At 37.9% G+C, this 25,527-nt stretch overlaps 3 protein-coding genes and 1 pseudogene across 3 annotated transcripts in view; all 4 read left to right on the top strand.

Annotated features, from left to right (window-relative positions):
- The window catches only part of LOC141331173 (uncharacterized), a 28,114-nt gene extending 4,122 nt beyond the window's left edge, over positions 1-23,992 (top strand). Inside the window, exons 3-4 of the mRNA XM_073836117.1 lie at positions 8,535-9,736; positions 23,963-23,992. Coding sequence (XP_073692218.1) covers positions 8,535-9,648 — 1,114 coding nt within the window. The 3' untranslated portion in view covers positions 9,649-9,736; positions 23,963-23,992. The remainder of the gene's footprint in view (positions 1-8,534; positions 9,737-23,962) is intronic.
- LOC141330815 (uncharacterized) lies at positions 21-5,792 on the top strand. Its single transcript, XM_073835578.1, has 6 exons — positions 21-351; positions 2,299-2,625; positions 3,076-3,216; positions 3,413-3,742; positions 4,493-4,783; positions 4,906-5,792. Exons 1-6 carry the CDS (start codon positions 60-62, stop codon positions 5,010-5,012), a joined length of 1,488 nt encoding a protein of 495 aa, XP_073691679.1. The 5' UTR covers positions 21-59; the 3' UTR covers positions 5,013-5,792.
- LOC141347289 (U2 spliceosomal RNA) lies at positions 6,460-6,587 on the top strand (annotated as a pseudogene).
- Positions 13,193-15,773, top strand: LOC141330792 (uncharacterized). The gene is made up of 2 exons (XM_073835557.1): positions 13,193-13,468; positions 14,278-15,773. Exons 1-2 carry the CDS (start codon positions 13,330-13,332, stop codon positions 15,768-15,770), a joined length of 1,632 nt encoding a protein of 543 aa, XP_073691658.1. The 5' UTR covers positions 13,193-13,329; the 3' UTR covers positions 15,771-15,773.
- Positions 23,993-25,527: the final 1,535 nt, after the last annotated feature.

The following is a 25,527-nucleotide window of genomic DNA, read 5'->3' as shown; positions in this document are numbered from 1 at the left end:
GTGTTTGTTTTCCAGGTGTCTCTGCTACAGAGCCGGATGAATCTGAGTCAGTGTTAGTGATGGAGGGAGATTCTGTCACTCTACACACTAACCTTTCTGAACTACTGAATGACGATACCATACTGTGGATGTTCGGGCATAAAGACTCTCTCATATCTCAAGTAAAGAGAAAGCATGACTTGACCTCATTTTTGGTCACCGATGATGTTGGATTCAGTGGCAGATTGCAGGTGGATCAAAAGACTGGATCTCTCACCATCACAAACACCAGAATCAGACACTCGGGACAATATAAACTCACCTTCTCCAGAGAAAAGACTACGACAAAGACATTTAATGTGACTGTCACTGGTGAGTATCTCAAGTATCTCACTGTAACATAAGCTGTTCATCCACTGTCGGACCAAATCGTTTCCATTGCTTAACCGTTACATTTCCTGCCAATCAGAGCTTCAACTAAGGTTTAAATCTCACAATTCTGACTTAGTGTGAAATAATCCAGGCTTTAGAATGACTATTCATACTTACGCAGGATTAGTAATTATGGTTATTCAGGTTTCATGATTCAGAGCATACATTTGCGGTTATTGGGTAAGGGTTTCCAGATTTTACACCACTGTAAGGGAAAAACAGGTCAATTTAGCTCAAATGGAATTAATTGTTATTCAATAGGGAATTTGAACAGAATCGCTGTTCTATGGCGATCAGAGTCGGCGCGATTCATTGAGCGAACCGTGTAACAGCAACTCTGCAAAGGACATTACTATCCAGAATATAGTGAAAACACTATTCATTAGCACATTAGCAAGATCGGCAGTTAAAGACATTAACTTGTAAGCAAAAATTACAAGTTACTTCTCTTTTCTATTAAAAATAAGATTTTACTGGAAGACATATGCACTAATCTAACACATAAACGCATGCATTCACACAGGTTGCAGAAAGAGCGAAAGTGAGGAAAGAATTGAAAGTTTAGAAGAGTGAGAATATGAAATCCCACATTTATAGCAATATGGGCAAGTGCTTAGACCTGAACAACCATTAATCATCTGATTAACCTTGCATTGAGTCTCTCAATGAGGCTATTAAACTTTATAATAAATGCACTAGTTCAAAAGTGATGGCAAAAAGCAATGGCCAAACTAAAAGCTAAAAGCCAAATTTTATGGTGTCCCGAGTTTTTAAACTCAGCTTTTGGACACATCCCAATAGGAGATTGTCTTAACTCGGCATACTGCTATTTTTCTCCCCACCAAAACATAAATCAACATACTATCTTATGGTTTGAATTTCCTGCTCTTGCAAAGTAAAATTTGGACGTGATTTCAATAACAAGACTATAATGCATTTTACAAAGAATTGGATTACAGAAGCATATAAACCCTTAAGCTATTCAATAGTTATTGAAAAGGACATACACAATGAGTGATTAGAACACAACAGACAAATGTGTGGTTTACATAAGTGATAGTTATGCATAGAAATGATACATTGCTCATAAGTCCTCTTAGCACCATTTAGGTGCATGTATGGAAAGACTGTTTTCTGTGCCATAAGGATGTTTTGTAAGGAACAAAAAGGTCAAAAGAATATAGAAAGAATCTCTGGCTGGTCCTCGTCTCCTAGGGAAGGCAGTCCAAGGAAGTCTTTAGCTCATGATTTCCATCCTGGATTTGCATGTGATGGTCATGCTGTGCATGCCTTTGACCATTCACTGAGGAAAAAAAAAAAAAAGCTTTTCTAGCTTAGATTTTTTTTGTCTTGTTTCCAGCCAAAATATATAAAAATTCTTAAATCAAGAAGGATTTTCCAGACAAGTAAAAAAATATTTTCTTGTTTCAGAAAAAAACCAAGTCAAAATTAAGTGAGTTTTGCTTAGAACAAGCAAAATAATCTGCCAATGGGGTAAGCAAAAAAAAAAAAACTCTTATTTCAAAGAGAAAACAAGCTTATTTTGCTTACCCCATTGTCAGATTATTTTGCTTGTTTCAAGCAAAAATGCGCTTAATTTTGAAACAAGACAATAATTTTTACTCATCTAGAAAATCCTTGATTTAAGATTTTTTAAAATATATTATGGCTGGAAACAAGACAAAAAATCTAAGCTAGAAAAGCGTTTTTTGCAGTGTTCATCTTGGTTACTTGCCCCAAAACTGACTAAAACTGTAGAAGTGTTTCCACACTTCTAATCGAATCACTTGAATTGTCTGATTCACTCTGAGATCCTACACCACACTTGCATTTCATGATGGGAAAAGTTGTAGAAAACATTTTGTTAATATTCTGCTTGTTTTGCAGGAGTGGCTGGTGAGACGGACGGAGTGAAATCTGTGTCATTATCAGTGACAGAAGGAGATCCTGTCACTCTACTTATTGATACTGAAATGCAGAAAGATGCTCTGATGGTGTGGAGGTTTGGAGATAAAGGAATCCTCCTAGCTAAAATCGACACTGAAACAGGTGAAATCTCCTTAAACAGTGCTGATGAGAGATTCAGAGATCGACTGCAGCTGAATAAGAATGGATCTCTGACTCTCAAGAACAGCCGAACTGAACACGCCGGACTTTATGAGCTCCAGATCAGAGGCCGTGAGAGCTCACAGCGATTTCTTCTTTCTGTCAATGGTGAGAAAAAGAAAGAGCCAGTCTTGGTATATGGTATTGCAAGCATATATGTGACCCTGGACCATAAAACCCTTAAGTCTTAAGTCGCTGGGGTATTTGTGTAGCAATAGCCAAAAATATGTTGTATGGGTCAAAATGATTAATTTTTCTTTTATGCCAAAAATCGTTAGGAAATTAAGTAAAGATCATGTTCCATGAAGATTTTTTGTAAAATTCCTACAATAAATATATCAAAATGTAATTTATGATCAGTAATATGCATTGTTAAGAAACTTAATTGGGACAACTCTAAAGGTGATTTTCTCAATATTTAGATTTTTTTGCACCCTCAGATTCCAGATTTTCAAATAGATGTATCTCGGCCAAATTGGTTTTGTTGTCCAGGATCACATATTAGAAGTAATTTCAGTTTATTACATTGACTAAGACCTTCAATGCCTCTCTTTATAGCTGTCCCAGATCCAGGTCTTTCCTCAGGTGCTATAGCAGGAATCACTTTTGGTGTTTTAGTTCCTGTTTTGCTGTTTGTGGCTGCAGCTTTGGGTCTGATTTACTATCGCCGCAGGATTTCAAAATTAAAAGAGCAAGTGGGTGAGTATTATATACTTTAAACAAGATTTCCATCTCCTCCAAACTTGGTAGAACTTTCTTTAATTATTTTAAGTCTCCCATGTGTCAGCTTGAGTTTTTCTACCAATGCACTCCTGCAAAGTCATAAGAAAATGACTTGCCTAAAAGGGATTTTGACTCTCGTGAACACATTTTTCTTCATTGTTTCTGTGTGAAGCTGTGGCAGCTGAAGAGAAGGAGGAGACCGTGACGGAGGGAGATTCTCCAACTCTACGCACTGGTCTTACTGAAATAAATGCTAATGAAATGATAGAGTGGTTCTATGAAGCTGAGGACAATCGCATTGCAGAAATCAGTGGAGGGAGAAGACCATCTATATTTGCGGGTGCTGATGGGAGATTCAGGAGCAAGCTGATGCTGGATAATAGAACTGGAGATCTGACTATCAGTAACGTCAGAACCATTCACTCTGGACTCTATAAACTAAACATCAGCAGCAGAAGCACCATAAAAACCAAACACATACGATTCATTCTTACTGTCAATGGTAAGTATATCTCTAAGGCTACATCTACATTTATCCAAAAGCAAACATTTGGGTTTCAAACTGCAAGTTTTTTGAAAAAAAAATAAAAAAAAATGCAAATTTGTGAAAAAAGTGTCGTCATACACATGCATAACATGTTCGGTCTATCGGCACATAGTGTTTCTTTACAAAGAATAATGCAATGTTTTGTTTTGGTGTTTTAATAGATCTATGTAAAAGTAGATACACTGTAAAAAGTTTTCACCAGTTTCAACTTAAAAACTTAAAGTTTTTAAGTTAAATCAGCTTAAAACTACAAGTAATTTTAACTTATTACAATAAAAAATGAGTTGATATATCTTGTAAGTTTAAATGACTCACAATCTTAAGGCAGCTGCTAAACTTAAGTTTTTAAGTTGAAACTGGTGAAAACTTTTTACAGTGTAGTTTTGACAACATTTAAATAATTCTGCAATGACGCAGAATCAATGACGCAGTTGTTTACACGTTTATATTTAACTGACTGTAATAACAAAAGTATCTATTTTAAACTATTTTAAAAGTGTGTTTACAACTGTTTGTTTAACTGTTGATTATTTTATCAAAAAAATGTATGTGGACCAAGAGGATTCCCTGTATAGTTTACAGCATTAGTCATTACTTTTTTTAAAGATCTCATGTAAATGTATGTGATACTGAAAATGCAAACACAATTCATCTGATCGCTTGTTTTTCTGTGTTTCTCTGTTTCTGTGCTGCGGTGACATGAAGTGGAGTCGATGTCAGTGAAGGAGGGAACTTCTGCCCTTCTCCAGACTGCGGCTGAGATTCAGACGGATGATCTGATACTGTGGACATTTGGAGCTCAAAACCGTCTCGTTGTTAAAAGTGATTCAGGAACAACGAGTATCGGAAGGCAATTTGGAGACAGACTGAAGCTAAACATGCAGACTGGATCTCTGACCATCTGGGACATGAGAATCACAGACTCTGGACATTTTAAACTGCAAATCATAAACAGCGAGCAGACCACATTCAGAAGATTCAATGTGACTGTCACTGGTGAGTAGACTTTATTAATGCGTGTATATATGCTGTTTGTGAGGAACAGAACAAAGATTATAAAGATCTTTTGTATCCTCTGAAGTAAAAAAAAAAAAAAAAAATCTACGATTTTCTTTCAGAGTCCACAACTGAACAAGCAAATGAAGAAATGACTGTAGTGACGCCGCTGTTGAATTGGGAAGTTACTGATGGAGGGAATGAGCAGCAGGCCACCAGTCCAGTTTGACATCATAAACAATCACACTCAACAACATTTCTGCTGTGGGTGAAAAATGTAAAAAACGTTGGAAAAAAAAGTACTTTTGTGATGAGCACATAACAAGCAGCAGGTTACAGAAGATGTGATATCTGACGCAGCATGAGCAGAGAGTGTCGAGCCTCAAAGTAAACTATTCTCTGTCCACACTAAGGATGCATGACACTGTGAACTGATCTAATTTACTGCTGGAATAGCGGTACTTACATCTGAACTAATTCCAGACAGTCAAAATGAGGCTGAAACAGGCAAATACTGAGCCATTTGTCACTAGTTCAAGCACTACTTTGCTTTTGTTAGAGTTTACCTTGTACGTTTTAATGAAAGTGTTGATTTTCTCTGTCATATTAATATTAATTTACTGGTCATTATTTTTTTCTGTAAGCTTGTGTTGTAAGCTATGGTGCATTAAGAACAGAGAAAGTCTCCATTTCAAGGTTTTGTTGTCATGCGGTGTTCAATGATGACTATAGGGTCACCATACATCCTCTTTTCCCTGGACATATATATATATATATATATATATATATATATATTTTTTTTTTTTTTTGACTTTAAAAAAATACGTCCGTTCGGGATTCCTAAATCCCCCAAAATGTCTGGTATTTGGCTTTTGCTTTCTACAGTCACCATTCATTGTGTGTGTTTTTGTATTAAAGCCTTGTGGGGGACTGTTTTCTTTATCTCGTCGTTATCAGTATGCAGAGTATTTAAATCGCTTTGGATGCAGCTGGTGTTGGATGTAAGGTTCCCAATTTTTTTTTTTTCCTTCAAGGAATTGGGCTGATTTTAAACAGTTGCGGCGGACTGATTTTCTCCCGTGCAGTTGAAATATTGCATAAATTCCATTTGACTGAACTGCTTGTGTTGAAACATTTTGCATTCTTCCTGTGATAAAACTGTGGTAGATATTAGTTTTGTGAAGGATGGCTACTGTGGTAAGAAGAGTTTTGGCTGTGTTTGTGATCAATGTGCATAACAGTGACTGTAAAATATGTAGTTTAGGTATGGAAATGACCTATTTTGATACCAGCACTAGAACTTGATGTCTGTCTGCAAGATGCATGTTAAAGATCGCTTGGTCCGGAAAGCACCTGATGTGTACAAACATCCGGCAGTTGTCTGTATAATGTCCATTTTACATCGGTTCTAAATCATGAAGACATCTAATAGACATCTATTTGACATCTGATAGTAAACATCCAAAAGACTTATTGCAGATGACCAAACAATCTAAAAAAAAACACCTTGCAGATGTAATTGCAGACTTCAAATAAACATCTCCGAGATGTACCTGTGCTATGAAGGCCACTGTTAAAGAAACCTGGGCTTCTATACCACCTCAGCAGTGCCACAGACTGATCACCTCCATGCCACACCGAATTGAGGGAGTAATTCTCGGCTTTCCTCAGCTTCAATCAATTCTCAGCCTTTTGGCTAAGATCAAGTGTAGTATCTGTTCTTATCAGTTTATTATCTGATACGTCCCCTACCAGTAGGGGGCAGCCGTGGCCTAATGGTTAGAGCAGTGGTGCCCAACCTTGTTCCTGGAGATCTACTATCCAGCAAAGTTCAGCTCCAACCCTGAAGAAACACACCTGAACCACCTAATTAATCTCTTAAGTAGCACTTGATAATTACAGACAGCTGTGTTGGAGCAGGGCTGGAACAAAAATCTGCAGGTAGGTAGATCTCTGAAAAAACCAGCATATGCTGGTTAGGTATGTTTTGGTGCTGGGATGCTGGTTTTAGCTGGTATATGCTGGTCCTTTGCTGGTTTATGCTGGTCCCTTGCTGGTTTATGCTGGTCCTTAGCTGGTTAATGCTGGTCCTTTGCTGGTTTATGCTGGTCCTTGACCAGCAACATGACCAGCATAAACCAGCAAAGGACCAGCATAAACCAGCATCCCAGCACCAAAACATACCTAACCAGCATATGCTGTTTTTTCAGCAGGGTCCAAGAGCAGGGTTGAGCAGCCCTGGGTTAGAGAATCAAACTTGTAACCCAAAGGTTGCAGGTTTGACACTCAGCGTGTGAATAACGAGTGCTCTCTCCATCCACAGTACCACGACTAATGTAGGATCCTTGAGCAAGGGTCGCTGATTGTCACTGAAATATTTGACTTCTTTCGTTTTTCTATTCTAATCCTCACTCATAAACACTGTTGGTGTTAATCAAATACCATTCGAGTTCAAATCCATTTATTTAGTCTATTTACATTTATGTGTGCAGATCGGCTTTTTCCAGGAAAACAAATCAGTGCACCTTCTAGACGTATTATTTCCCTTCCCTTCTCCAGTGCAGCGGGTGGCGCTAAAACACATACATTTGTTTGCCAAACACCATTACACATCAGAGGAAGACGATCAGTTTAACCTCCCTCTCTGTTGATATGTAGTGATGCTGTTTTAATAAAAACGGTTAGAAATGCTGTTTCTGTAAATAAAATAAAAAAATACAGTTTTTGGATCAGGTCAATACATATCTGTAATATTCTCAGGAATATCTGGAGGAGTATCAGCTGAATTGATATTTGCTGCAGTGAAGATGGTGTTTGTTAAAGAGGAGAGTGAGGAGGACACGAGTGAACCAGAACCCTGGAGAATAAAACAAGAGGAACCAGAATATATAAGAATAAAACACGAGGAACACGGAGGTTGGTTTTTAATCTTCATTCATTCACTGGTGCACCTCATGAAACTGGTGCAATTTCAGGCTGGAAAACACTCATCCAGGCTACAAAGAAAAAAAGGGGGCAAAATTTTACCTTTTGGGGTACAACAGCTTGCCACTTGATTAATACTCTTAAAAGGACATTGGTAAACCATTTTACCCCTAATAGGCACATATTAAGTGCCTTAGTAATTCGTACCCTTAAGGTACTAATATGTAGGCCTACCTCTTAGGGGTGATGATCCTTCAGAAATCATTCTGATATAGAAATAACTGGTTATAGAAATTATTACTTTTATTTGGTAAGGAGGCTTTAAATTGATGATAAAGACATTTATAATGTTATGTGAGACTTCTGAACTTTCTGTTCTTTGAAGAAATGAAGAGGTTGCACCACAACAATTACAATTATTTGCCGAATATATTTTTGGGGTCACACATATTACATTTCGGGAGCATTTTCGACCAAAACGGTTGCAATTTCGAGCCTTGCTTTAAGATATACCCAACAGCATTGTCACAACATGAAAGTAACCTTGTTTATTCAATCATATTTTTTGTCTTTAGAAGTTTTAGTTGTTACCATAGATCTGTGTGAACGGGGACAGTTGTGACAATGGTTTAGTCTGTCCACAAATGTTTTCCCTTTATTTCCCAATTGATTTTCATCACTTTAATGTTTTCATTTTAGGCCTGAAGGAAGTGAAAGAAGAAAGACAAGATCTGACTGAGGTGGAGGAGAAACATCAGTGTCAGAAAGATTGTGATCTCGATGGAGAAACATCAGTGAGTTTCAGCGATCAAACAGACGTCAAAAGGCCTTTCAGCTGCTCTCAGTGTGGAAAGGCTTTCATACAGAAGGGGAGCCTGATGAATCACATGAAAATTCATGCTGGAATAAAGCCTTTCAGCTGCTCTCAGTGTGGAAAGAGTTTTACATTGAAAGGACACCTTAAGGATCATTTGGTTAGTCATACTTCAAAAAAGCCTTTCAGCTGCTCTCAGTGTGGGAACACTTTCAAACAGAAAGGACATCTTAAGAAACACATGAGAATCCATACTGGGGAAAAGCCCTTTAGCTGCTCTCAATGCGGAAGCACTTTCACATGTAACGAAAACCTTAAGAATCACATGTTAATTCATGCTGGAATTAAGCCTTTTGTCTGCTCTGAGTGTGGAAAGAGTTTTACAAAGAAAAGGCAGCTCAAGGATCATTTGCTAATTCACACTTCAGAAAAGCCTTTCACCTGCTCTGAGTGTGGAAATGCTTTCACTCGTAAAGCAAGCCTTAAGAATCACATGTTAATTCATACTGGGATAAAGTCTTTCAGCTGCTCTCAGTGTGGAAATAGTTTTACACAAAAAGGAGACCTTATGGATCACATGACAACTCACACTTCAGAAAAGCCTTTCAGCTGCCCTGAGTGTGGAAAGAGTTTCACACGTAAAGGATACCTTAAGACTCACATGTTAATTCATGATGAAATAAAGCCCTTTACCTGCGCTCAGTGTGGAAAGAGTTTCATATGTAAAGGAATCCTGAAGAATCACATGTTAATTCATGCTGAGGAAAAGCCTTTCAGCTGCTCTGAGTGTGGAAAGACTTTTACACATAAAGTAAGCCTAAAGAATCATTTGCTAACACACACTTCAGAAAAGCCTTTCAGCTGCTCTGAGTGTGGAAAGAGTTTTACACAGAAAGGGCACTTTAATGATCATTTAGTAACTCACTCTTCAGAAAAGCCTTTCAGCTGCTCTCAGTGTGGAAGCACTTTCACACGTAAAACAAACCTTAAGAATCACCTGTTAAGTCATGCTGGGGAAAAGCCTTTCACCTGCTCTGAGTGTGGAAAGTCTTTTACACGTAAAACAACCCTTCAGAAGCACATGTTAAGACATGCTGAAAAATCTGAAGGCTGTCCGTCACTTTGACAGATTACTCTAAGGGTGATCTATTGTAATTTATAGCTGTAATTCCCACCCCTGTCCAGTTGGTGGCGAGTGCGCTCAAGTGTGGCAGGTTTCAGAACAAAATTGAAACTGTTACGAATCTTTTGCTATGCGTTTGACTACATACAGTGAGGTCAATAAGTATTTGATCACCTGTGATTTTGCAAGTTCTCTCACTTAGAAATCATGGAGGGGTCTACAATTTTCAGCATAGGTGTATTTCCACTGTGAGAGACAGAATCTAAAAATAAAAACCCGGAAATCACATTGTATGATTTTTTTAACAATTTATTTGTGAATTACTAATGTCAAATAATAATTTGATCACTTGCTTATCATCCAGATTTCTGACCCTCAAAGACCTGTTATTTTGCTTTTAAATCGTCCAGCTACACTCAATTCTAAATGAGTAGCACCTGTTTGAGGTCGTTAGCTGTCATAAAGACATCTGTGCACTCCACAATCAGCCAAAGTCTAAATAGTAACATCGGCAAAACCAAAGAGCTGTCAAAAGACACAAGAGACAAAATTGTAGACCTTCACAAAGCTGGAAAGGGCTACAGGGCAATTGCCAAGCAGCTTGGTGAAAAAAGAATAACTGTTGGAGCAATTGTCAGAAAATGGAAGAGGCTAATGACTAGGGTTGGGCATCGAGAACCGGTTCCAACTTGGAACCGTTTAAAAAATAACGATGCCATTGGAATCGTTTATAAAATTTGTTTTCGATTCCGATCATCGGTTCCAAACACGCAAGTTTTGGTTTCCCTTGTGGCCACCGTATTTCTGGAAATGCTTGCCGCGCGCTTGTTCAGTTGCAGCTATGGAGAACGGTAAGCGGCGCTCAAAAGTGTGGCTTTATTTCACACTAAGGGTGTACTCACACTAGGCAGTTTGAACCGTGCCCAAGTGCGTTGACCACCAAAGCGAGGTTCGTTTGACTAGTGTGAGTGCTCCGAGCCGTGCCCGGGCGCGGCTCGTTTAGCCGGCCCTGGCCCGCTTGGAAGAGGTGGGAAGGTAAAGTTGGACTCGGGCGCGGTTAGCATGCATTCTGAGCGCTAACCGTGCTGGAGCACGGAACAGGACGCGTGATGTCGCGTTTTTGCGAGGTAATCAGCGTTTTTATAGTCCATAATCAAAGCTGCAAAGTCCTTGCTGCACTTCAGCTGGTAACTTGCAAACCTCCTCATACAAGCAGCACGATTGCGTGAAAATTTTCGTGCCACAAATGCGATAGACATGTTTAACGATAGGCTGTGGACAACCGCGGAACAAACGACTCAAAATTACTATCCACAAAGTAAAAGAGCGATGGACTAAATTGCGTTCAGCGAGAGCGCGCTCTTCCTGTGTTTTTACATGCAACACATGTGACAAAATGATATCTTGCATGGAAGGATGCACTACGAATATAACGAAACACCTACGCCTGCATGATGTACAAATTAAGGGGTGTAGCATGTTTTACGTGCTGCGCAGGTCCACTGTCTCGTCATGCACAGAGAGTCCAGACCAGGGTGCAAGTTCTGCATATATAAATCTGTTTTGGGGCTGGTGCAGAGGTATTCCTAATTTTCTCCTACATGGGCTGCAGCTCCTAAAACTAAAACTCATATTGAATCAAAATAAAATTATCCTCTGTGAAATCAAATGAGCCTGTGACATGTTTTGACTCAGCCCACAAAGAATCGGAATTGAGAATCGAAAAGAACCGAAATCGAAAGGAAGAATCGGAATCGGAATCAGAATCGTTCAAATCAAAACGATGCCCAACCCTACTAATGACGACTGTCAATGTCCCTCGGACTGGGGCCCCACGGAAGATCTCTCCTCGTGGGGTATCAATGATGCTAAGAATGGTGAAGATTCAGCCCAGAACTACACCGGGGGAGCTGGTCAATGCCGTGAAGAGAGCTGGGACCATCGTTTCCAAGGCTAATATCAGTAATACACTAAGACGCCATGGTTTAAAATCTTGCATTGCACGTAAGGTTCCTCTACTTAAGTCAGCCCATGTCCAGGACCATCTGAAGTTTGCCAGGGACCATCTAGATGATCCAGAGGAGTCATGGGAGAAAGTCCTGTGGTGAGACCAAAGTATAACTTTTTGGTCTTAACTCCATTGGCCGTGTTTGGAGGAAGAAGAATGATGAGTATCATCCCAATAATACCATACCTACAGTGAAGCATGGGGCTGGAAGCATCATGCACTGGGGGTGTTTTTCTGCACAGAGGACAGGACGACTGCACTGTATTAAGGAGAGGATGAACGGGGCCATGTATTGTGACATATTGGGCAAAAACCTCTTTCCCTCAGTCAGAGCATTAAAGATGGGTCGTGGCTGGGTCTTCCAACATGACAATGACCCAAAGCACACAGCCAGGAAAACCAAGAAGTGGCTCCGTAAGAAGCATATCAAAGTTCTGGAGTGGCCTAGCCAGTCTCCAGACCTAAATCCAATAGAAAGTCTTTGGAGGGAGCTGAAACTCCGTGTTGCTCAGCGACAGCCCCGAAACCTGACAGATCTAGAAAAGATCTGTATGGAGGAGTGGGCCCAAATCCCTCCTGCAGTGTGTGCAAACCTGTCGAAGAACTACAGGAACCGTTTGACCTCTGTAATTGTTAACAAAGGCGTCTGTACCAAATATTAACATTTTTTTGTGATCAAGTGATCAAATACTTATTTGACACAGTAATTCACAAATAAATTGTCAAAAAATCATACAATGTGATTTCCGGGTTTTTATTTTTAGATTCTGTCTCTCACAGTGGAAATGCACCTATGCTGAAAATTGTAGACCCCTCCATGATTTCTAAGTAAGTGAACTTGCAAAATCACAGGGTGATCAAATACTCATGGACCTCATTGTACATGCAAGCACCCAGTTTAACAGCGATCTATTATGCTACATTAAAGAGCACCAAAACGGCATTTATTTCTTGAATTTCCGAATCGAATGGACAGAATTTGAAATCTGAGACTTTTCATATTAAAGTAACAAGGGAGGCCCGTTATGTACTGTTCATTCATCAGCTGAAAACAGCATTTACCAAAAGATCGGTTGGGATTTTAGAATAGATGTTTGTTCATAAAAATGACAAACTATTCAAATCTAAAAATCTTTTTTTTTTTTTTTACCCAGCTCTAACGTTTTGTTGTTTTTGTCACTGTGGAGTGTGGTGTTAAACTTGAAAAATGCAGTCTCTGTTAATCTGTGCTCTTCATAAATAAATGCATAAACAAATATGCTGGTCCTATAGGTTCATGATTAAAAATGAAAATGTGAACGAAAATAAAGGTCATCCTCATTCACAAAGACTGTTTGTGTTAATCAAACACCATTCGAGTTTATTTCCATTTATTTAGTGTATTTTAATTTATTTGTGGAGATCGGCTTTTTAAAAGCAAATCAAATCAGTGCACCTTATAGACGCATTATTTCCCTTCTCTCACACTCCAGTCCAGCGGTTGGCGCTAAAACACATGCCTTTGTTTGCCAAACACCATTAAACCTCAGAGGAAGAAGATTAGTTTAACCTCCCTCTAAAAACGCTGTTTCTGTAAATAGAAAAATGCAGTTTTTGAATCAGGTCAACAAATACCTGTAACATTCTCAGGAATATCTGGAGGAGTATCATCTGAACTGAGATCTGCTGCTGTGAAGATGGTGTTTGTTAAAGAGGAGATTGAGGAGGACACGAGTGAACCAGAACCCTGGAGAATAAAACAAGAGGAATCAGAGTCTATTAAAATAAAACATGAGGAACCAGAATCTATGAGAATAAAACACGAGGAACACGGAGGTTGGTGTTTAATCTTCATTCATCTTTGAAATTTCAGGCTGGAAAACACTCATCCAGGTTACAGAGAAACAAAGGGGCCAAAATTGTATCTTTTGGGGAACAACAGCTTGCCACTTGATTAGTAGGACATTGTTAAACCATTTTTACCCCTGATATTAAGTACCTTAGTAATTCGTACCCTTAAGGTACTAATATGTAGGCCTACCTCCAGTAGTTACATAGCCCCTTGACCTTAGTTATCATGAAAAAAGCCAGGAAATTTCGGTTTTGACAATATAGGACCTTTAATATTGAACACACTATTAAAATTAGTAGGTTGTGACTGTGATTATTTTTGTTTTGCTGTCTAGTCCACTCTAGCTCCCTTCCTCCCTGTACAATAAATCCATGTGAATATCTGTCTCTGCCTGCAAAATATTAACCAATTTAAGATTCATTATTTATTTATTGTTGAATAGTTGGATAGATTTTAGAACGGTGGACCGGTCACCATATCACTGCAGAAATCCATGAATGTTTAGCAGAGAAATGAAATGGTCGCACCACAACAATTATTTGCCAAATATATTTTTGGGGTCGCACAGATTACATTTCGGGAGCATACGAGCCCTGCTTTAAGATATAAACCTGACAGCACTGTCATAACATGGAAGTAACCTTGTCTTAAAATCTTTCATGTTTTTGTGTGTTTTAGTCATTACCATAGATCTGTGTGAACAGGGACAGTTTTGACAATGGTTTAGTATGTCCACAAATGTTTTCCTTTTATTTACCAATTGATTTTCATCACTTTAATGTTTTGATTTTAGTCCTGCAGGAAGTTAAAGAAGAAAGACCAAATCTGACTGAGGTGGAGGAGAAACATCAGGATCAGAAAGATTGTGGTCTCGATGGAGAAACATCAGTGAGTTGCAGCAATCAAACAGACGTCAAAAGGCCTTTCAGCTGCTCTCAGTGTGGAAAGGCTTTCATACAGAAGGGGAGCCTGATGAATCACATGAAAATTCATGCTGGAATAAAGCCTTTCAGCTGCTCTCAGTGTGGAAAGAGTTTTACATTGAAAGGACACCTTAAGGCTCATTTGGTAACTCACACTTCAAAAAAGCCTTTCAGCTGCTCTCAGTGTGGAAACGCGTTCACACAGAAAGTACACCTTCTGCAACACATGAGAATCCATACTGGGGAAAAGCCTTTTAGCTGCTCTCAATGCGGAAGCACTTTCACGTGTAACGGAAACCTTAAGAATCACATGTTAATTCACGCTGGAATAAAGCCTTTTATCTGCTCTGAGTGTGCAAAGAGTTTCACAAAGAAAAGGCAACTTAAAGATCATTTGTTAACTCACACTTCAGAAAAGCCTTTCACCTGCTCTGAGTGCGGAAACTCTTTCACTCGTAAAGCAAACCTTAAGAATCACATGTTAATTCACACTGGGATAAAGTCTTTCGGCTGCTCTGAGTGTGGAAATAGCTTTACAGAGAAAGGAGACCTTGTGGATCACATGACAACTCACGCTTCAGAAAAGCCTTTCAGCTGCTCTGAGTGTGGAAAGAGTTTCACACGTAAAAGATACCTTAAGACTCACATGTTAATTCACGCTGGAATAAAGCCTTTTGTCTGCTCTGAGTGTGCAAAGAGTTTCACAAAGAAAAGGCAACTTAAAGATCATTTGTTAACTCACACTTCAGAAAAGCCTTTCACCTGCTCTGAGTGCGGAAACTCTTTCACTCGTAAAGCAAACCTTAAGAATCACATGTTAATTCACACTGGGATAAAGTCTTTCGGCTGCTCTGAGTGTGGAAATAGCTTTACAGAGAAAGGAGACCTTGTGGATCACATGACAACTCACGCTTCAGAAAAGCCTTTCAGCTGCTCTGAGTGTGGAAAGAGTTTCACACGTAAAAGATACCTTAAGACTCACATGTTAATTCATGATGAAATAAAGCCCTTTACCTGCGCTCAGTGTGGAAAGAGTTTCATATGTAAAGCAACCCTGAAGAAGCACATGTTAATTCATGCTGAGGAAAAGCCTTTCAGCTGCTCTGAGTGTGGAAAGACTTTTACACAGAAAGGAAGCCTAAAGAATCATTTGCTAACACACACTTCAGAAAAGCCTTTCAGCTGCTCTCAGTGTGGAAGCACTTTCACACGTAAAACAAACCTTAGGTATCACCTGTTAAGTCATGCTGGGGAAAAGCCTTTCACCTGCTCTCAGTGTGGAAAGTCTTTTACACGTAAAACAACCCTTCAGAAGCACATGTTAAGATATGCTGAGAAATCTGAAGGCTGTCCGTCACTTTGACAGATTGCTGTTGGGTGGGGGGTATAAAAATCACTTAATAATTGTTAACAAACAAAAAAAGAAAATAATACAACGTTGCAGCATGTAAATATGGAAATTAAGATCAATAAAAACACATGATACTGATAGGATGTAGCCTTAAAAAAATGAACTAAATCCAAAATATTAAACAGGCTGAAAAGCTGCTTTTGAGGATTAAACTTTATTGAAATTGATATTGTATTTTGCAGTGTATAACATCATATTCTGTGGTGAAAAGAATAACTAAAGAGGATATTGCTTTATATAACCCAATTCAGAGCCATAAATCATTTTTATTTGGTGCTGAAGAAATGTAAAATCTGAGTATTATAATCTTACATTAATGGACAGAGTTAATCCTATTAAATCTGCATATGATTGTTGATGTGCTCAGACTATTTTTAATTAAACAATAGATCAAACAAGATATGTTTTTTTTTTGTTTTAAATAATAATAATGATTAGCCTTTACACACACAATTTCCATGCTGCTTATACTACCCTGCTGGAAAAAAACAACAAAAAACAACAACAATAAAATAGACTAAATACATTGCTGAATAGACACCTTCACAAAATCTGTACAAAACTTTACAGGTTATAATAGGACTTTTATTGAATCTTTAGTGAAAATTGTAATGGACCCGAATGGGTTTCTACTGGTAATTTGTCACTTTCTATTGGGGGATTGTTTAAACTACTAAATCCTAATGGAATATGTCCCAAAATACTTTTTTTTTAATAGTTCATGGTTTGTTATTTTTGTAAAGGTACTGGTACTGGGTCATGGGTTTGCAGGATGGTTAATAACGGACAGCACATAAAGAGGTTAAAGAAATGTTACACAAGCATTATGGGAACATTAACATTTTAACATTTGAACTAACATAATAATATATAATAATAATGGGTGACATTAGAGGGGAGTCACGGAAAGTATGGGGGTACTAGACAGTGCTAAATACCCTCAAATGAAAGTAAAAGCCATTGACCTGGCAAACTATCGAATGTGGTTTAGCAGCGCTGAGCAATGCAGCCAATCACAGACATATCTGTTGATTTATGGAACACAACGGCCAATCAGAAATGTTTGAGTTAATCAGAATTGACTCACCTCTGAAAGTGCAGTTTTGCACGCTCGTAAATCATCTCATGACTAATTAAGTGCAGATGCGATGTAAATATATTTGATTGTGTAGTTTAAAGAGCTTTGTTAATTATAATGGAACTTTGTGAGATTGTGATGGACTAAGATGAGTGATTCTTTGTAGTGATAATAAGGGGAGCGCACTTTGCACTTTCTAGGCTATAATCCATTAAGACTTTGTATTAAACTTTCATCAGAATGAAAATTCTTCGAATGTTTGTGTTTTTTGTCGATTTCCTATTCATTTCCTATGGTTGGTCATTTTTGATCCACTAAATATTTTTGAGTCCACTACAGAGTTTAAATATAGATAAAAGACACATTTTACCAGCACATTCTCACCCCCAACCCGTCACATATTGATGGTCAGGACCTTTTGGGGTTACTTTATGATGCACATGATTCCCCTTTAGCGTAAATAAATGAAATGCTTTAAATAAGAAACCTTCGTGTCAATATGCAGACACAAAAAGCATTGGGAATTTAATTGTCATGATTAAGTTATACATTGAGTAATAATTTTGCCATTTTTTAATTAATTCATAATAAATAATATTTATTGTGACAAATGCATGTAAACCAAACCCTGCATGTCACGTCAAGAGACACTAAAGGGGTACCCTGTCCATAAAAAAAAAAAAAAAAACACATCAAAAATTGACACCAAGGGGTCTTGAGTAAGCATCAAAATGTGATGAGTTGAGAATGAGAACGTGTTGATTTGACCAAGCATTCATATATTGAATCTCATAAACACATGATCTTTTGCTTGAAATGAGGTAACTAGATGTTTACACCAGCTCCAGTGTGGATCCAGCCTCTTAGGAAGACTTCAAATGACCCAACACTTGTAAAGAGATGGCATTGACCTCTGCAAGGACTTCAGATGATGCCAACTCTGAATCAACATACAAATTTACCCAAAATGTATATCTGATCATAACTTGTAATAACTGCTTAATGAGCTCACTGCATTTTCGGTAAAGCTGCTTTGAAACAATATGTATTGTGAAAGGATCTTCACAGATAAATTTGAATGGAATTTAATGGTAATTGGGCCTGTATGATCAATACATGTATCTCCTGTAGTGATGACTACAAAGTCCTATGACATCTCTTGTGTACACCAGTCATTTTTTTTATAGGGGCTCCACCACCACAATATGAGAGGACTAAAGACACAACGTCTCTATGAGCACTTTACTTACAGCTGTTAAAGGGACAACTACTGTAGTGATGACAACAAAATTGGGGAGGAGTCATGAAATAGTCATGATTTTCTTCTTTAGGTCCGGATCCTTGAACTAAGGCTCTTGGGCTGCTGGCTCTGTTGGTGGAAAATACACTGGAAAAAAAAAAGTTTTTATTATGAAGGGAAAACAAAATCCTAACCCACATGGCCCTGTGTGAAAAAGTGTTTGCCCCCTAAACTTAATAACTGGTTGGGCCACCCTTAGCAGCAACAACTGCAATCAAGTGTTTGCGATAACTTGCAATACGTCTGTAACAGCACTGTGCAGGGATTTTGGCCCACTCATCTTGGCAGAATTGTTGTAATTCAGCCACATTGGAGGGTTTTCGAGCATGAACCGCCTTTTTAAGGTCATGGTATAGCATCTCAGGTCAGGTCAGGTCAGGACTTTGACTAGGCCACTCCAAAGTCTTCATTTAGTTTTTCTTCAGCTATTCAGAGGTGGATTTGCTGGTGCGTTTTGGATCATTGTCCTGCTGCAGAACCCAAGTTCTCTTCAGCTTGAGGTCATGAACAGATGGCCGGACATTGTCCTTCAGGATTCTTTGGTAGACAGCAGAATTGATAGTTCCATTGATCACAGCAAGTCTTCCCGGTCCAGAAGCAGCAAAACAGCCCCAGACCATCACACTACCACCACCAGATTTTACTGTTGGTTGCATGTTCTTTTTTCTGAAATGCTGTGTTACTTTTATGCTTTTATGCCAGATGTAATGGGACACACACCTTCCAAAAAGTTGTCTCATCAGTCCACAGAGTATTTTCCCAAAAGTCTTGGGGATCATCAAGATGTTTTCTGGCAAAACTGAGACGAGCCTTTATGTTCTTTTTGCTCAGCAGCGGTTTTTGTCTTGGAACTCTGCCATGCAGGCCATTTCTGCCCAGTCTCTTTCTTATGGTGGAGTCGTCGCTGCGCTCTTGGGGTAATTTTGGTCGACCAGCCCAAATCCTTGACAAGATCACAGCAACTACAATAGCTACTGAACTGTTGGGTTAGCTTCAGATAAACAAGTTCTCCACACCAAACATGGCAGTTTGAAATGCCACCTAACTTGCTGTGATACTGACGTGTACCATTATAGTTCAATGACATCTCTCATCTACACGTGTCATTTCTTGCTCCACCACCTCTACTGTATATGAGAGGACTAAAGACACAACGCCTCAATAAGCACTTCACTCACAGCTGTTTAAAAGGACAATCTACTGTAGTGATGACTACAAAGTTGTTTGAAAACTCTGTAGTCATCACTACAGTTGATTGTCCCTAGATTTGTATACAGACCATGTTAAGAATGGTAGTCAAGTCACAATGAAGTAGTCTTAAAGATGTTTATATTTACTTTTCATGATCACGACATCATAACAAAATAACACAAGTTTCACGATAACATGTCTGTTTTGATCTAAAGATATGATCGTTATATATTTTATGTCCAAGTTATAATTGGGGAGGAGTCATGAAACAGTCATGATTTTCTTCTTTAGGTCCGGATCCTGGAACTTAGGCTCCTGGACATCTGGCTCTGTTCATGTGATCTGCTGGTCACTACTTAGACTGTGGGTGGTGGAGGGGATGGTGGTGGTGGGGGGTGGGTTTTTTTGTGGTCATATCTAATAAAGAAACACAAAACTTTAAATTAACAATTCAATTCAACTTTTTAATCAATCCATTATATTTGATTATCATTGATCTCTACAGGTAAATATTTGAAAAAGGTTTGCATTGCCAATAGACAGATGCATGTTTCAACCACAAGAATAATGGAATATGCTTGGCTTGTAATCCACCTTGTCATAAAACTCACCTGCACTTGTCACCATAGGAACATTTTTGTCCCTTCTTGTAGTATTTACAGATCATATCACTCCTGCTGTTTTGAAGATCATGAGAGAACTCACAGTCATTCCCCTTGTTACAAACACCATGTACGAAATATCTACAGAAAGATAGAAAAGTCTATAAAACCATATGATCTGGATATTCCTGTGAGCAAAGCACTCTTGATGTACTATGCATGAAAAAGGAAAATCGTTTGAATTATATATATATATATATATATATATATTCAGTATATACAGATGCATTTACTACATAAGCAAAACAACTTAAGATATTACATCTTGTTTTCTGGGAATAATAATAAATATATTAAAAATAATATAGCGCTACATTAAATGTCTACAGGAGAACGTTTGGTGGTGGTATTACCTGCAGGTTATATCTTTCTTCTCCATCTTTTATCTCAAGTGCAAAGTTGATGTTTTGTGTGTTATGTTATCCTTGACACGATCACGGCAATTACAATAGCTACTGAACTGTTGTGTTAGTTTCAGATATAAGCAATTTCTGCACACAGAACTGGTCATGCCAGGTTGAAATGCCACCTAACTTGCTGTGTAAGGCGTGTACCATTATAGTTCAATGACATCTTTTGTGTACACGTGTCATTTTTTTGTTCCACCACCTCTATACAAGAGGCCTAAAGATACTCGCAGCTGTTAAAGTTTTATTCATAATTTCTTCACCCTCATGTTGTTTACAATTCATATGACTTTCTTTTTTTTGGGTGGGTGGGTGCTCCTGGGTGGACTGACTTGAGTTAACTTAAAACAGAGCAGAATACAAACTTTTTCCTCCGATTTCACCTGCCCTGCACACTGTGAGAGCGCACATCACATTAGCACATGTCCCGAACTACACTACCCACAATGCACTTCACTGTGACAGACTGAATCTCGCACAGTGGGTGCTTTTCAATATCCCTCCTCGTTTCCTCGCTCCTCCGTCCTCTATCCTATGACCTGGAAACCGATCGAGCTCAGCCATCTTGTAGGACATCTCAATTCTCTAATTGCACCGTGAGGAGGCGAGGATCGAGGACTGAGGAGGCTTCCTGAGGAGTCTTGAGCGAGGACACACAGGTGTATCCTATGCGGAAGTGTTTTATCGACTAAACGTGACGCACTCCTCTCCCTTCGGATGTGTCATAATAATTTACATTTATATTTTTCATTTGCAGTGTAAATAATGTCATATATTTAAACAGGGCATCTTGCTTTGTTAATAATTATTATGAATGCCTTAAATAAATAACTATGGGCAGATTCCTTTAGCTCAGCTGATGACGCTTTGAAGTGACGCTTGAGTGGTCAAGAATATTCCAGTGTTCCTCCTTTGATTTCTCCATCATCATTTCCTTTCCTTGAATCCTTCCCTCGTATCCTAAGGGGGTGGAGCTAAGATGCGAGGAAAGGAAGCAAGGAAAGGAAACGAGGATGCAAAAATAAGAAATGAAAAGCACCCAGTGTTAAAAATTGCTTTTTTCTCCAGTGTGAATTCTCTGGTGCTGTTTCAAACACTGTGCTGAAATATAAGTCTCTTCACACTCAGAGCACATTTACTCTCTCACACCAGTGTGTATTTTCTGATGCTCTTTTAAATGATGTAGAAGAGAAAAACTCTTTCCATACAAATGAATGTGGCTTTTCCTTTGTATGGACTTTCAGGTGATTCTTCAAGTCTGAATCCCTCATAAGGTACATATTAAGTACCTTAGTAATTCGTACCCTTAAGGTACTAATATGTAGGCCTAGCTATTAGAGGTGATGATCCTTCAGAAATCCTTCTGATACAGAAATGATTGGTTACAGAAAATAAAATTAAAAACCTCACTGATCAAAAACTTTTGATTAGTAGTGTATTAAACCACATTTCATAAACCACAGTGCATAAAGGTCAAAATTAGGACAATATATTTGTCGACTAATTTTAAAGGTCCCATATTGTACACTATTTGGAGGTTTATTTTAGCTGTTGATGTCCTTAAAGGATATATATTTGTGGTATAAGTGCCAAAAAACATCTCAATATATTTTTACAGCTCCTCTTTTAGGAGCTCTGTCAAGAACAGGTCGATTTTGGCTTATCTAATTAATATTCATGAGCCTTTCTTCTGATTGGCCTGTGGTTTTCTGAGTGACGCACGGCCAGGCCAATCACAGGTAACTACTGTCATGCATGGTGTAGCCTGCTGTCCCAAGTGAAGAAAAATTATACTTAAATGCAATAAATACATTTAAATACCCGCAGATACATTTGAAGTACATTGCTATTTTTTTGTGTTAAATAAAAATGTGATGGTTATCCACTATAAATATACTAATTAAAAGTATGTTTACACTTCAGTAGGACTTTAGTACACTTGAAAAATTTTTACTAAATACCAGTAATACTTAAATTTTTAGTGGACAAAAATGAAGTATACTACAGAAAAAAACATACAAAAGAGTTTTATTAGTGTGTTTTTCAAAAGTGTGCTTTAAACATTAGTTGACTTTTAGTAGACTGTTTACATACTAATCCTAAATTTAAAATAAGTTAATATATAAAAAATCTATTAGTAATGTATCGTAGTAGAAGTACATTTTCTCAAAAGTTGTACTTAAGTACACTTAATATGAATGCATTATTAGCACTAACACTTAAATTGATTTTGAGTGTGGTAATTCTAACAAAACATTATTGCCTTGAGGTATGTGTGTGTGTGTGTTGTACCAGGTAAAAAAAAAAAAGTGCACTAAAATACACTTAGTTAAGTATACTTTTCAGTAATGTACTAAAAGTGCTCTATTTTCGCACACTAATTTTGTACTTCTTGTACTAAAAAATAGTATTAAGTATATTTGAAGATAAACTTAAGATCATCTAAGTGTCCTCAACTGTGCTATTCTGAGACACCATGTTATTGAACTAAAATGTGCTTTTAACATACTATATCTGTATTTAAAAAATATATATATTTAGTTACAACTATAGAAATACGCTTGAACCCTAATTTTAAACTTTTATAAATATATTTATTTATTTATTGTTGAATAATAGGATAGATTTTAGAATGGTGGACCGGTCATTATATTAGATCACTGTGCTGAAATCCATGAATGTTTAGCAGAGAATTTAAATGGTCGCACCACATCAATTATTTGCACTCGCACAAATGCTCCCAAATGTATTTTGGGGTCGCACAGATTACATTTCGGGAGCATATGCGACCAAAATGGTTGCAATTTCGAGCCCTGCTTTAAGATACAAACCTGACAGCACTGTCATAACATGGAAGTAACCTTGTTTATTCAATCAGATTTTTTTTGTCTTTAAATCCTTTCATGTTTTTGTGTGTTTTAGTCATTACCATAGATCTGTGTGAACAGGGACAGTTTTGACAATGGTTTAGTCTGTCCAAAAATATTTTTGCTTTTATTTCCCAATTGATTTTCATCGCTTTAATGTTTTGATTTTAGGCCTGAAGGAAGTGAAAGAAGAAAGACAAGATCTGACTGAGGTGGAGGAGCAACACCAGGATCAGAAAGATTGTGGTCTCGATGGAGAAACATCAATGAGTTGCAGCAATCAAACAGACGTCAAAAGGCCTTTCAGCTGCTCTCAGTGCGGAAAGGCTTTCATACAAAAGGGGAGCCTGATGAATCACATGAAAATTCATGCTGGAATAAAGCCTTTCAGCTGCTCTCAGTGTGGAAAGTCTTTTACACGTAAAACAAACCTTAGGTATCACCTGTTAAGTCATGCTGGGGAAAAGCCTTTCTCCTGCTCTGAGTGTGGAAAGTCTTTTACACGTAAAACAACCCTTGAGAAGCACATGTTAAGACATGCTGAGAAATCTGAAGGCTGTCCGTCACTTTGACTGATTACTCTAAGGGTGATGTATTGTAATTGATAGCTGTAATTCCCACCCCTGTCCAGTGTGGCAGCAGAGCACAGGATCCAGAACAAAAATGAAACTTATGAATCTTATGAATGTGTTTGACTGCATACATGCAAGTGCCCAGTTTAACAGCGATCTATTATGCCTCATCAAAGAGTGCCACGACGATATTTATTACTTTAATTCCCTAATGAAATGGACAGAATTGGAAATCTCATATTCATATTGAAAGTTACAAGGGAGGCACACTATGAACTGTTCATTTATCAGCTGAAAACAGCATTTACCAAAAGATCGATTGGGATTTAAGAATAGATATTTGTTCATAAAAATTACAATCTATTCAAAACTAGTAATCGATATATATATATATTTTTTTTACCCAGCTCTGGCATGTTTTGTTGTTTTTGTCACTGTGGTGTTGAACATGAAACATGTCTGGTAATCTGTTCTCTTCATAAATAAATGCATAAACAGTATGCTCGTCCTTCATGATTAAAAATGAAAATGTGAGCAAAATTAAATTAAATAAGTATATGTTCAGGTGATTGTCAGCCTTTTACATTTGTGTTTCTCATAAACAATTAGCTGCTAAGCATATAAACAGCCTTTTTATTAACATGGCTGATAGTAAGATACGCAAACTTTAAAGAAAATCAAACTGCACGCAAGAACACTTGTTGCCCGACTTGTTAATGAAATCAAGGATATCATCAAAGGGAAATTTGGATTTGGGATAACTTTCAAAACCAAAAAAAGTGGCACGGGAAAATGTGTGCAAATCCTAAATGAGTGTTTCTGAAGAAAAAAAAAAGTTTAAGTTCAGAGGCAGATTGCCAGCAACAGCCATTTTATGATAGTTGGGATTTGGTCTTAGTGAGTTAGGAGTCCTCTCCACTACTCCTAACGTTTCACAGATTTAGGAGCTAGTTCATTTCATTGATTTTTTAAATATGACTAAAATGTTAAAAGACCTTTACATTTTTTTACTGAAATATAAATAGCTTAATCTTTTGTTATCCTTGCAGCGTGCCAGTTATGTGGTAATTATTGCGGCACACTAATTTGCTCTAATTTTAATTTAGCCTAATAAAGCGTCATAATAGTAGGTCTATTAACAATAAGAATGCAACAGGTCGACATTAATTGAAAATGGCAAATCTTTGTAATAGTGCCAATAATAGGTGTTTTTGACAATATTTCAGGCTATCGTCGACACAAGATCAAAGTCTTTCGGCGCACCCCAGCAAGAGGAGGTTATCAAGGGGGATTAGTCCAACGAAAGCTATACAGTTTTCATATAGGAGCAAAATGTTACATATATATTACTTTAACCAACATTTAAGTAATTTACTGCTTCAAAATGCAGGCTGTTACAGGGCTTATTGGATAGCCATGTTCCACAAGTTGATATGATTCTTTACGGTCTTAATGAGAACTCTATAACATACTTTGGTTTAAATTTCTCAATGGTAGTGTAAAGCACTAGAATAGCTTGCACTAAAAATGGCTGATTTTGACAAGGTAAAATCAGCCCTTTTTAGAGCAAGCTATTCTGTTGCATGTACTTTTAAATGCTAATGAGCTCTGCTCGCCCCGCCCCTCTCTGCA

Source organism: Garra rufa, chromosome 1 (genome assembly GCF_049309525.1).
Source record: "Garra rufa chromosome 1, GarRuf1.0, whole genome shotgun sequence".
NCBI lineage: Eukaryota > Metazoa > Chordata > Actinopteri > Cypriniformes > Cyprinidae > Garra > Garra rufa.
Note: the sequence above shows the minus strand (reverse complement) of the source record. Positions and strands in the feature narration are given on the sequence as shown.